General features: G+C 39.5%; 1 protein-coding gene across 2 annotated transcripts in view; it reads right to left on the reverse strand.

The window, feature by feature from the left end:
• Positions 1–470: 470 nt before the first annotated feature.
• Positions 471–13214, reverse strand: part of AGPAT5 (1-acylglycerol-3-phosphate O-acyltransferase 5) — a 31797-nt gene continuing 19053 nt past the window's right edge. For both annotated transcript variants that reach the window (XM_088665663.1, XM_035109953.3), the window contains exons 7-9: positions 10900–11061; positions 6230–6353; positions 471–4354 (exon numbers count right to left, since the gene is read on the reverse strand). In XM_088665663.1, coding sequence (XP_088521789.1) covers positions 4129–4354; positions 6230–6353; positions 10900–11061 — 512 coding nt within the window. In that variant the 3' untranslated portion in view covers positions 471–4128. The remainder of the gene's footprint in view (positions 4355–6229; positions 6354–10899; positions 11062–13214) is intronic.

The raw sequence follows: 13214 nt of genomic DNA on the forward strand, positions 1-13214 counted from the left end.
CCCCTGGGTTTGTTTTGAGGATCCTCGGGGGTCCCCGGACCCCTAAATGGGAACCACTGCTCTAGAGCACCCAAACTCTGTTAAAGCCCCACTTTTTGAACCAGAATAAAACAATGTAAATTTTCACATTTTAACTGTGGAATGTGTGCAATTGTGATAATGATGAACACTGTGCAGGCCAACACAGTTGATAAGAAAACACCCAAACCAAACAAAGCTGAGCCAATGTAGTGGCCATGAAGAAATTCTGAATACCTTGAAACATCACAGCCGTACCATGCAAGATGCATGTTTGTTAAAGACTTAAAGTGCACTTTAAAACCAAAACCACGCCGTGTAACTATTGAGACTGACTTTTCACATGACAGAATGGGCCAGACACAGCAATCATTTGTGAAAGTTTGTTCCAGTTTCAATATTTACTTATGATCACACACATTTAAAATCAATAAAATAATCCTTCAAAGAGGTTTCTACTGGAATGTATGTTTAATTTAATCCTGGCATCAGCTCTTTAAGTTTCCATAATGTGAACAAACAGTACCTCTTCCATAAGCACAGATCATAACCCTTTCATGAGAGAGAGAGATTTCACATTTAAACTGACAAGAGAAGCTGCCAGTTCATTTCCCAAAGAAATATTTATGTGAGCTGCAAGAAACATTTCTGTGAACTACATAATTACCCCAATTCAAAATAGAGACTTTCGACAAATGCAAAATCACCAAACCGCTCTTTGGTACTTTTGTCTCTTGCCTCACTGCTTTTGCAACACAGTTTGCAGTTTGAACTTATTACCAGCCAGCACATATAAATGTGCGTTATTCGAAACCATTTACGGAGTGAAACTCTTCCACAACAACTGAGACCAAACCAGAAACACCAATCAGCAAAATGAATTATGGTGAACACAACTATTATCGAGTAATGCTGGCAGGGGGGGGGGGAAATCATTTTCAAAGGAGCCTATTTTCATTGCACATTTACAACCCCCTTTCTAATTATGCCTTTGTGATACTCAAAGGAATTTAAGCAGATTCGAACCAGGGGTCTCAGGCAAAGTGACTTCTGAAGTTTTCACAGCCATTTTTTCTTTTTTTAAATAGATGTGAAATACAAAAGTACTAAGATTTATCCAGTGGAATATCCAGAGCAGAACAGGCAACTAAGTCAACTGTACTCCAAGTTGCCAATAGTATTCATACCTTTAAAACTGCAAAGGTGTGAGACTTGCTTCCTCATGGTGTAACCCCACGCTAGTGAGAAGCATGAGGGTCAACTCACCATATGGGTGGGGCTAATTATGTGCATCTTTCATACCCAATCACTTTGCTCCTGCTCAGTGTTGCCAATCTAATGGTCCCTTGATTCACAAAAACTTCTGCAGCCTGAGATCGCACCATGAGGAAGTGACTCTTATGTTTCTATGGCTACCTGTGGAATGTGGCCTTGCTTACTCCTTGCCACAAATAAATGCTCCATCAAAATTAGGCGATTCAGTTCTAGCATTCCTGCCAGGCAAAGGGACAATCACATTGTCTGCCCTTAGTTTTGTTCTCTTACAAAGGCCCTCTTCATCAATAGAGCCATTCAGCGTGAAGGTCTGAAGGGTGTGCATCTTCTCTGGTTTTGCAGAATTACAACCCTGCGGGTGAAAACTTGTGTCTCAACTGCTGTAGCAGCATGGCATCCAATAAAGTTATATTCACTCACCCAATTTACATTTAAGGTTAGTGGTGACCTGCCTACATAGAGTAAGGTATTAAAAGTCTAAAAGTTCAGAAACAATAGTAACAGGCAGGAGGTTGCCATACTGCTTTTAAAAAAAATTATATGTCAATATCTAGTTATGTTCTGAAATAGCAGCCAATGCCTCAAATTAATAGCAATTTTTAAATAAACAAATCATGGGGGAAGCTACATCAACTTGCCAAAGATACTAAGTTTAAAATAAAGCTTCTTGAAGGAGATGATTTGTGTCCCAGATAATCTGGAATTTGTGAACAGTTAAAATGTTTCTGTTCAACTTCCAAAGAATTGTTCTGCCTCGTTAAATTTAAGCAGCTTGTTTTAGTTGTAGAGTTGAAAGATACCCATAGGTTTCTGGTCTGTTTGATAGGCAAACCATTAACAAAATAAGCTTTACAGTAAAACTGGAAGACAATTCTGCAGGTCTAGGACACAGAGATAGATAGCATATCCTTTCTCAGAGGCTACAACCCCAACACATTGTTCTTCCATAGATTATTCCATTAACCAGCAAGTCTGCCCTAGTAACCAGAAGGCAGAATAATGAAGTAGATCAGGCACCCCCAAACTGTGGCCCTCCAGATGTTTTGGACTACAATTCCCATCATCCCTGACCACTGGTCCTGTTAGGTAGGGATCATGGGAGTTGTAGGCCAAAACATTATGGAGGGCCGCAGTTTGGGGATGCCTAAAGTAGATGAACATCTGAAATGAAGTACACTATACAATTTCAGGAGAACACACAAGAACAAGTTGTTTCTTACTCATACCTGAAGCTAAACACATTTAATATTTTAAAAAATCCAAGACAAGCATTTTAGTTCATGTTGGCTCTTAAACAATTCCAAGGCCAACAGAAACCTCTTGTGAAAAAAATTCGGAAAGATAAAAATAGCCTCTAATCTTTTCCCATTTTGATAGTGGAATCTTGATTTTTTGTTTTGTTTTTACAAAATAATAGATACGAAATAGAATCCCTTCCCTTAGTTGATACAGAATAATTAGCCCCATGACAACAGGAAATACTTTCCCAATATATCACCAAATAGCAACAAGAACCACTGGTTCTTACAAAACACATTGGTGAGTGGATTAAATACTAATAGAATATGCATCTCTCACTATTATTCTACAGTGCAAAACTGCATACTTCAAGTTCAAGTGCACACCAACTGTGAAAAGCTTTGGAAATACCCCAAAATTACAGTGTTAAAGGACCAGGCTGTGAAGTATTAGGTTAAATTGAAGATCAGCAGATTAAAAAGGCACATAGTCTACATTTTGGCAAGAACACATTGATGTTCCTTGTTACCATAAAATATACTCCAAGCTGCACAGCAGCATCAATCATAGCATGGCGCATTCATTTGGTTCCATATGGCTCAGGACCACTTCACACAAGTCAATGTTTTACCAACACTTGTTTCCCGACTGGTGTATTCACAGCAAAATAGTCACAAGTAACACTATATGGTTTCTCCTTATAAAAGCGATCATTTTCTTTGTGGACAAAACACCCCGTGTGAAGTGCTCCTGTGGTAATAGGAAACTGCAATGTGCACTCCTGTTTATGGCACACGTATTATGACTTAAACTAATTGTGTAGCTGAAATGTACCAATATGCTCTTTGCGAATCTAGGTAGGTTACAACCAAGACAGCCTCAATTATCGACTTACTAGTTGAACATACTGTATATATAAAATCATTTATGCACCAACACAGGGTGTTTTAAATCAAGAACACAAGCCTCTTCGAGAAGAAAATTAAACATGTTGCAAACAAAAACTAAGCCATCTAGTCATATAATTAAATCATGCATATGTTAAAGTAATTTCCACATGAAGAGTTTTTACCCATATATTTTTTAAAATAGCTTTTCATGTTCTACCAATTGCTTTGTAAATTTGAGAAACTCAATTTAAAAAAGGGGAAAAAGGAAACAAATGTGTTGGTAGATATTAGCTTTGGTTTTTAGTTTGTGATGCAGCTGTGATAATTTCCATAGTGAACTAAAGAACATGGGTCAGGAATAAATATATAAACCTAAAGTAATATCAGTAAATACATTCAGAGGTCCAATTCAGCTGTTTATCTATAATCACATGTTCTATTAAATCATGTGCAGATAGATATCCACCCATAGAGGGAAAATGCATTATAATTCTAGCTCTATGCTGCTTTTTCTTTGGGGGGGGGAATCAGGAGCATAATTACATATACATGTTCTCCACGCTGACCATGGCAGATTTAGGTCACAAGTCTGAATTCATCCAATGTTCCATTAATAAGGCTTTATTTACATTTTATAAATTCAGGAAAGAGTTTGATGTGATGTGCAAGACAGGAGAATAATGTCACCGGCTGTAGGTGCAGAACCTTACGCTTTAACGCTGACCCACAGACAGCCAAGCAAAGTTCCATAGATCCATGTTTTCACATAGAGTTTTCGTCCAGATTCCGTCAGCAGCATAGTAACAGTCAGCCCACTTAAAAACAGAAAAGATGGCAGAGTTTTCTTGAGACTTAGTTTGGAACGGACACATTTCCCAGGGAACCTGTTCCTTCTTTTAGAATCTTTTGCATCATAAAATTCTATGAGCAACCTAGGAGAAAAGAAAAGATTTTTTTTAAAAAGGTAACATGCTTATCATAGTTTGGTGATGAACACAAATTTCACGCAAGTTATCATGTGCAAATAGTAATGGGGAGAGGTAGCTGTTGCACTGCCACAAACTTCATTATGTGAATTGGACACTTTTGTTCTCCCAAGTGGGCAAAATAGCAGGGTGGATAAAAATCAACAATTTTTTTTAAAAAATAAAAAAATCGGATTTTTTTAATTTAAAATAAAATGCTTTTTGAGGAAAATATATTACCATCCAAAGGTTATTCCATCATGAAATAAAGATTAGTTTTTTAATTATGTAGAATAAGGTTGTATATGTTTGTTTTTTTGGTAAATAAATTCCATTAATCCATTCACAATGTCATGCTCCTCCAGAGGTTTTTGTAAGATTATTGGGCAGTTTCTCTGCCTACAAGATATTATCACAGATGCTTGGTTTACTTTTGCAGTTCTCAAAACTGAATTTGACTCAACAGAGATCACATGTCTCTTCTTCACAGCAAAAATGTTATAACATGAACAGAGTTGAGAAAAAGACCTTAATTATATTGTTCTACAAACCTATGAATACAGAAACAACCCCTTCAGTGCTAAGTTTCAAGAAGTTCAGTGAATAGAATAGAAACAATATTTTTCTGATTGTTTGGAGTGGACAGTATTTAAGTTTTTCATGTGTAGGCTGGTCTGACAGTCTAAGTTTCTTAAAATATATATATTTTGTTTTTGTTTAGCCAAATTAGTTAACAAACATGGATGTTTGTTTAAGCAAATAACATATGCTGTAATGTTATTGTTTCAGTTGAATAAATCTATTTAAATTGTTATTATTAAGGTAATGATTATTTTTCTCCTTCCTAAGTACAACAGTAAAGTTGTCCAAATATGAAAGATTAACCTATTAAACTGGGGATAAAAAACTAATATGAAAAGTTGTTATTCTAAAAATCTTCATCTACTTGCATATTAAAGTTATACCAGCAAGAATTAGTCCTTATGTAGAAAACTACAGTATGATTTAAATCAAGCCTTACTGACTAGTGATTTAAATCAGTTTGATTTAAATCAAATCCACCCTGCAAAATAGACTCAATTGAGGAGAACAGCCTGGATTTGCCCAGGTAGGCTATGTAGCAAATGGGGACATAAATCCACCCTGGCGTAGCAAGCAAAGATACTTCACTACTCATCAGTTTATCTCTGTCCTAAAATGCATGCTCTAAAAAACTCTGTGCTTTGTAGTTTTTGGTGCTTAAGAATTTTATACTCGGAAACACCCATGGAAGTAAATTTAACCTGAGAGAAGGTGAGCTGACTCACAGCCACTAATAAGGTTACTATATGAACCAAGATTTGAAGCTCTGCTTCCCATATCCAAATCCAACCACTTGCACACACTGGCTATATTAACTTGTAGACATCCATACATTTCTAAAATACAAGCAAAAGGTCTGCAGGAAACCTTGTAGACCGGATCCAAACTTTGTTCCCACCAGCAGAAGTACCCCCTGAACGAAGGCAAAGCCTACTTTCCCTACTCCTCCCGTAGCATAGAGCACCATCTCTTTCTCATGCTGGAAGGTTCTCCAACCTTTCAGAAGAGCGTCATAGGTGGTGCTAGAAGGAGAGAGAGAGAACAGGCAAAAGATGTTGCTACCTTCTCCACTGGCAGCACCCCTTTGGTGGATCAGAAGCTTTCCGGAAGGTGCCTTTCCAACCATGGAAGGCAAAATCTGGATCCAACCCTTCATCGATGGTATGCAACAACCAGTTAAGATTTTGTTGAGTTCTGTGGAACTTTCAAGCCATATTAATGCTGCTCCAGAAGCAGCGTCACATCACTGTGTTTACTTACTTATCTTTGATTTCAAAACGTTCGTGAAGCCATCTTCTCATATACATCCGTTCTTCAGGAATATCTTTGAGTGCAATGCGGTCAACATAAATATGGATTCTTGGACACTCCTTACAAAGGAAGTCTAAAAAAACCCCAAAAGAGCGTCATGAATACCCTTGTCCCATCATGCGCAACTCTACTGTCGTTCAGTAAAATTAAAGCCAAGTCCAGTAATTGTGCAGTGTTATTCGGCATTCTTTAAAAGAAACAGGCTTTTGAAAATTACTTCAAGGTCGGAACTTTGAGTAACAAGATCACAATTTGTTTTATAATTTTTATTTTTTTAGAAAAATAATAATTTTCAGGTTGTTTTTCAAGGTAAGTACTCTCACAAGGCAGAGTATAACACCACTGTCTCCATCCGTGTTCAGAGACATTAATGTCTACAAAAACCTTAAATAATGTATGAAATGTATTTTTTTTCCTTTTAAAATACGTTTCCAATCTAAAACATAGAGGGTTAGGAGTGTTACTTTCATAAGTGCCACTGAAGTGGACGCATACAATTTCTTTCTTTCTTTCTTTCTTTCTTTCTTTCTTTCTTTCTTTCTTTCTTTCTTTCTTTCTTTGGCTGTTGCAGTCAAAATCACCACCTTCTTCTAAAACTTGCGCAAATATATGAAACTGTTAGGAACATAGGAAGAGTCCTTCTGGATCATACCAAAGGCCCATCAAGTCTAATATTTTGTTCCCACAGTGGCCAACCAGGTGCCTAATGGCTTACAGTTCAGTACAGGAGATGTGAAAATCAACACACACACAAACTAAAAATACAACTTCAGGTGGACATACGAAAGTTACGGAATCCATCTGATGTTGAGAATCACAGTATGAAGTAGTATTTAGGGGCGGCAGGGAAGGGAGGAGAGAATCCCGAACAATTCCACAGGGCTGAAGTTCAGAGCCAGCAGGAACGAGAAGGTGACTTTTAAGTCTCAATGAAATTCAGGAATGCAGAAAATGGAACACGAGAACCATGGTATGTATCGTTAAGTGGATTCTGATACCAAGAGTACTGGGCACAGCTGAAAGGATTTTAAGCCGTGACCTTAGTTTTACTTTTATTGGTGGTTTGTGTGTTTTGGATATCCATTTATCACAAAATACCGTTCTGCAGGAACAAAATAAATCCTAATTTGTATCCTCCTGATTTTGTTTAGAACGTAACATGGAAGAAACGTGGACACTGGGGACTTCTGCATTCCTTCCCTTTTTTCCTTTTATCTCGCACCCTTCAAAAGGGGTATTCGAGGTATGCGCCTCTCCATACTTCTGCCACACACTGGTAGGTCAGGAGCATCTAGCATTACAAGAGTTGCATGTTGCCTTTGCCCTAGCTGAGGTTATTTTAGGGTCCCGGGCAGGTGCAAAGCAGTGCAAAGCAATCTCATTTAGCTCTTCGCCATCCAAGTGCCAATTTGCCCTGCAAGTCCTTGAAATTCATTATATCTTGGGTTGCCGTTTCAACCGTGTCAGCGCTGTACTCATGGGATAAAGCAGGCACCCCCAAATTTCGGGCCTCCAGATGTTTTGGACTACAATTCCCATCATCCCTGACCACTGGTCCTGTTAGCTAGGGATGATGGGAGTTGTAGTCCCAAAACATCTGGAGGGCTGAGTTTGCCTATGCCTTAAGGCAGGCATCCCCAAACTTCGGCCCTCCAGATGTTTTGGACTACAATTCCCATCATCCCTGACCACTGGTCCTGTTAGCTAGGGATCATGGGAGTTGTAGGCCAAAAAATCTGGAGGGCTGCAGTTTGGGGATGCCTGGGATAAAGCAAAAAGGAAGGCGCAACATAAAATCAAAATTGCCTCATGGCAGTCCTCCAGCTTTTCTTCCAAAGTGTGGAAACTACTATGGGAGAAACTGCCACTCTCACTTCTGTATACTATGTTACCCTTAGCCTTAATACCATTCTAATTTTTTTAAAACAAAAACAAATGGTCAATGCAGTTGCGAGAACAAAACTCTTGATTATATCCAGTTGACCAAGGAACTATTTTAATTGTATGTAGTTCATCTTAGCAAGACTAATCCATTCCCCCCCCCCCCCCGAAAGACACAATGTCACTGTAACTACTTTGGCTTACCAGTGGATAAGAACAATTTATGGCATTCCTGTTTTTGCGGAGGAACAGCTGGATTCTATCATAAGAGCCACTAAAGGTTGCGTAGTCCCATGACCCTTAATTTCACATCGGCTCAACTCCCCAAAGGCTTATGTAATTAAGCTAAAAAAACCAAACCCCATTGCAACAATTCATTAAGTACAAATTACATCCAACTTCAGGAATATTGGCTTGAAATGCCAGCATTTGATGGGTTGCTTAATTCTTCCAAAGTTGCCAAAAGGCTATTCTTGGAAGGAGGAATAAAACAAAACTCTCCCTCCGCAAGAAGCAACATAATTAAGAACCATACATTACCCTCAAGCTTTTGATTAGGGGCAACTTTCTTGCTGTGAATCAGAAACTGATTAGAATGTGTTAGGCAAATTCTCATGGGAACAAAAGCACAACCAACTTGAAAGGAACTATTTCTAGGATGGCTTTCAGTCGTAGGAAATAAAAGGAGTAGAAACGAAACATCAATGAGCATCTGTGTTTGCTTGCAGAAGTACCATAATCATGAGAAACGGGAGGAAAAAACTAAGATAATTTCAGATAGATTAAATGGCAAGAACACCGAAGCCATTAGCACTACAATGTTTCTACTACTGGGACTGAGGAATGGGAATGAATCATAATGGCTGTGACACAGTGTTCTTCATCCATTCTCCAAAGAGGGATAAAAAGGAAGCAAAGTACAAAACTATCCAAAAGGTTAACAGGCTCAGAAACAAGTAGTAGTTTGAGTCTTGTCAAATGGGTTTATATTTTGTGTAATACAATAAAAGACGAATACTAAAATATAAACAAGCTTAAATGCATTACGTCAGGCATGTCAAACCTGCGGCCCTCCAGATGTTTTGGACTACAATTCCCATCTTCCCCAACCACTGGTCCTGCTAGCTAGGGATCATGGGAGTTGTAGGCCAAAACATCTGGAGGGCCGCAGGTTTGACATGCCTGCATTACGTTTTTCGAAACAGGAAAAAATCACGCACGCCCCCCGCCTAGGAGTACACACAAAATCACTGAAGTCACCCGTTTGTTTTGATAAAAGAAGCGATCTTCTTAAATATAGTGGTAGTCCCTGCACCTGATTTCATCACAGGCCAAGAGCTGACATGTAGGTTTTAATCCAAAACAGTGATTAAAGGGCTGTTTCCCCAAAATTAATGAACACTAGTCAGATCTTGCAAGTATGCCAAAGGCAGAGTGCAATAGGAGAGAGGGATGATTTCTAGTACAGTGGTACCTCTACTTACGAATAACTCTACTTACAAATGTTTCTACTTACGAATGGAGCTCCGTCCGCCATCTTGGATGCAGTTTAGATAGGATTTTTTCTACTTACGAATTTTTAGATAGGGTTGCTTCGACTTACGAATTTTTTTCTCCCAATGCATTCCTACGGGATTCGACGTACAAATTTTTTCTACTTACAAAAGTGCATTCGGAACACATTAAATTCGTAAGTAGAGGTACCACTGTATTTCTAGACAAGAAAAGTGACCCAGGAGATAGTGACAGATATCCACAGTCCTTTAAAGAGGGCTTAATCTGTCAAGGTTAGGGGTAGATGCTGCGATCACCCTGGCTATCATTGCCACATTGAAAGATGCCCATGATCACCCGCAAGGAAAAAGGGGGTATGGTTCAGATAAATCAGATGTGGGGAAACGCTGGCCCTTCAAAGGTTCCTGAACTACCACTGGCCATGTTTGCTGATGGGAGCTGCAATTCAACAAGACCTGGTGGGCCAAAGTCCCCCACTTTTGAGGTAAATGGACCAGGCATTACTTTCTAGTCAGGAATAATGGGTTGGACAAGTACCAAAATTAACATCAGAACAGGGAAAGTGTGTGACTTCCCACCAGTCTTTCCTGAGCAAGAATATTTTGGACTGTCCTTCATCCCCATGGATGAGAATAATCGCAACAAAAGATTAAGTCGAAATCTTCATAAAACCCATTTTGAGATAGCTAAAAATTAGGAGCAGACAAGCCTATGTGAATTTAAAATACCTGGTCAGAGAACCTCAGAGGTCACCCACTTGCTGATTGCAGGAAATCTGTTGCCACCCAGTCTCTGCTTAAAAACCTCTCATGAAGATGATTCAGACACCTGATAATCAGTTTCCCCCCAAGCACAGGTGAACAGTCACAACCATCTCAAGTTTGCTTGCCCAAGAAGGGGACATTAGCCACTGGGCACTAGTTGTCACAAATCTCAGGATTGTCCTCTTAGGGTTTACACCACTGCCTCCTTTAAGGCAGCTGGCACAGAAGCATTTAACTTCTAGACCAACCCAATCAACCTCTTCTGGCTGGTTTTTACAAGAGTTGAGAACACATCATTGGCCCAAACCTTTCACGAGTGCTTTGTCCACATTCCTGCATACTAGGCCCCGCCCACCTGTCAAATATGGCTTGCGGAGGGTTGGCTACGATTCGGTCCAACCCGCTGTCCGAAACAGAATCCCCATTATTTCTTAATTTGATTCACCGTCACCTACTCACCTGTCATGGCTGGAGCCACTTTCCTTTGTCCTTTCTGGTCCACGGTACCTTCATATGCTACTGTAATGTCATAAACTGCATCTAAGTAGGTCCTCATTGAATCAATTGCAACGTGAGTAGCCTTCACCCGTGGAGTCAATACATGTTTTAACACAGCAAGTCCTAAGCAAGAGAAAAAGTATACTGAAAATGTATTAAAAGTGGCTTTTTCTCCTGGAGAACTGAAGCCTCCAGATCAGGCATCCCCAAACTGCAGCCCTCCAGATGTTTTGGCCTACAACTCCCATGATCCCTAGCTAACAGGACCAGTGGTCGGGGAAGATGGGAATTGTAGTCCAAAACATCTGGAGGGCCGAAGTTGCCTGCTCCAGAGTATAATGATAGTGTTACATATTAACTCCCGTTTGTCTCTAGTCTGCAGGTCACATTAAATTAGGGGTCCAGTCTGCATATAACATTAAGCCAAATCACGTGGGCTCCCAAAGCCAATTTTGCAGCAGCTTTGCTCTTCCTCCAGTCATTGTGCTTTGGGACATGCCATGGTTTGGCTTACTGCATCGTCTGAAGCTGGGCTCATGGTTTAAGCTCTCCCAAGACAAACCATGAGCTGTAACCAAGGTTTGCCCTACAGTTAAGAACTCTTAGAGAGCCCAACCACAAGTTCAGATCCAGACAATATGCCAAGACAAAGGAGCAGCAATACTGGCCAAAAGAGGGGCAAAGTAACCACAATCTATTTCTTGGAAGTTCCTCATTCACACTAAATCACGGCTTGGCTTCAAGTTATGCGTGAACAAGGCTGGTGTACTGAAAACTTTCTACCTCAAGGAACTGTTTGCCCAGGAACCCTAATACAATTTGCCACAGAATCGCTGGGCACTGCAGAGGATTCTGGAACATGTTTCAGGTTAGTCACAGAGTTCATGGAGGGTGCGGCCAGGCCTGCTGGGCCTCAGCAACAGCACCCTAAGACGCAGAGTGTCCTACTTATTCCACACATACCGTAAATGCATCCAACACTGTTCTGCATACCAAAGGTGGAAACATTGGTTGTGGCAAACAAGTCATTGTTTCATGGAAGCCCGCCTGCCACCACTGATCTCATCAAGGATCACTAGCTAAGCACCAAAAGAACCCACATAGAAAAACAAAATGAAAACCACAGCTTAGATCAAATTTCAAGAGCAAGCATCTTAAGCAAATTGAATTCTAGGTAAAAGAAAAGTGTGAAAGAATATCAAAGACTGTCAAGCACGCCTATCCGTGGTACACCGTACTGCATAGATAAAAATGATGACCTTAATATTCCCCCCACTAGAAAGCCATGGGAAAATAATAGCATTCCCAGCTTGTACAACATGTTCATGTATTCCTCAAGTCTTAAGAGGTCAGTATTTGAAGTCTGCCTTTTATAAACTTTCAGCCTATGGGGAACACTAGATAAATTGTAGCCTGCAAGTTAGGGCTTCCTAATGTCAAGATTTGCCCTAATCCTTACCCATAAATACTTTTACATCCAAAGAGAGCTGCTTTGGACATTGAGCTATTCAACTGTTTCCTTCAGTTTTCCGCAACCAGGTTCAATTGAGTAGCCCAAGGAGAAACCCAGATGAGTCCTGATAGTTGGGTGGGCTTTACTGATAGATCAGCTGGCTCATTCCATCTTAAATTAAGTTACATGCCCTCAAAGATTTTGCCCTATCGGTTAAGTTTGGCTTCCAAGCAAAACTATGGTTCATATGTTACTCACAGATTATTTAAAGCATATTAATATGCAGCAGAAATACGTAAAGATCTAAATTCCTATTATGCATTTATAATAAGAGATTTACTTTTGGTAAGTTGCAAGTCCTTGTACAAAAGGATCTTACAATGAATCTCACAATCACGTTCCTTTAAAAAAATATGAGGTGCCATCTTCATTAGAAAATGGAGTTCATGGCAGAATACATAACATGTTTAGAACTATAGTGCAACATTGAAACATAAAACAACGCTATGCAATTGAGAGAAATAAAACCTGTTCAACCAGAGGAAAATGAAATAATTTGAAATGTGAACTAAAGCAAGACAAGAGTTCCTTAAAGAAGAGACAGTCTGCTTTTATTTTTGGAAACATTAACTGAAATTCCAGTATCCTGCTGTTAACAAAATCCCACCATCCAAAATCAATATTAAAATAATAGGGAGGTCTCAATCTTGCCCTTACTTTGTGTAAAAAATAGAATCTGACAACATGGCTGTGACTATGATATATTCGGTTACAGCTTAGTGCTCCAATGATTCTACTACATACAGAGGGTTGCTTCAAATCC

Source organism: Zootoca vivipara, chromosome 3 (assembly GCF_965207765.1).
Source record: "Zootoca vivipara chromosome 3, rZooViv2.hap1.1, whole genome shotgun sequence".
Lineage (NCBI taxonomy): Eukaryota > Metazoa > Chordata > Lepidosauria > Squamata > Lacertidae > Zootoca > Zootoca vivipara.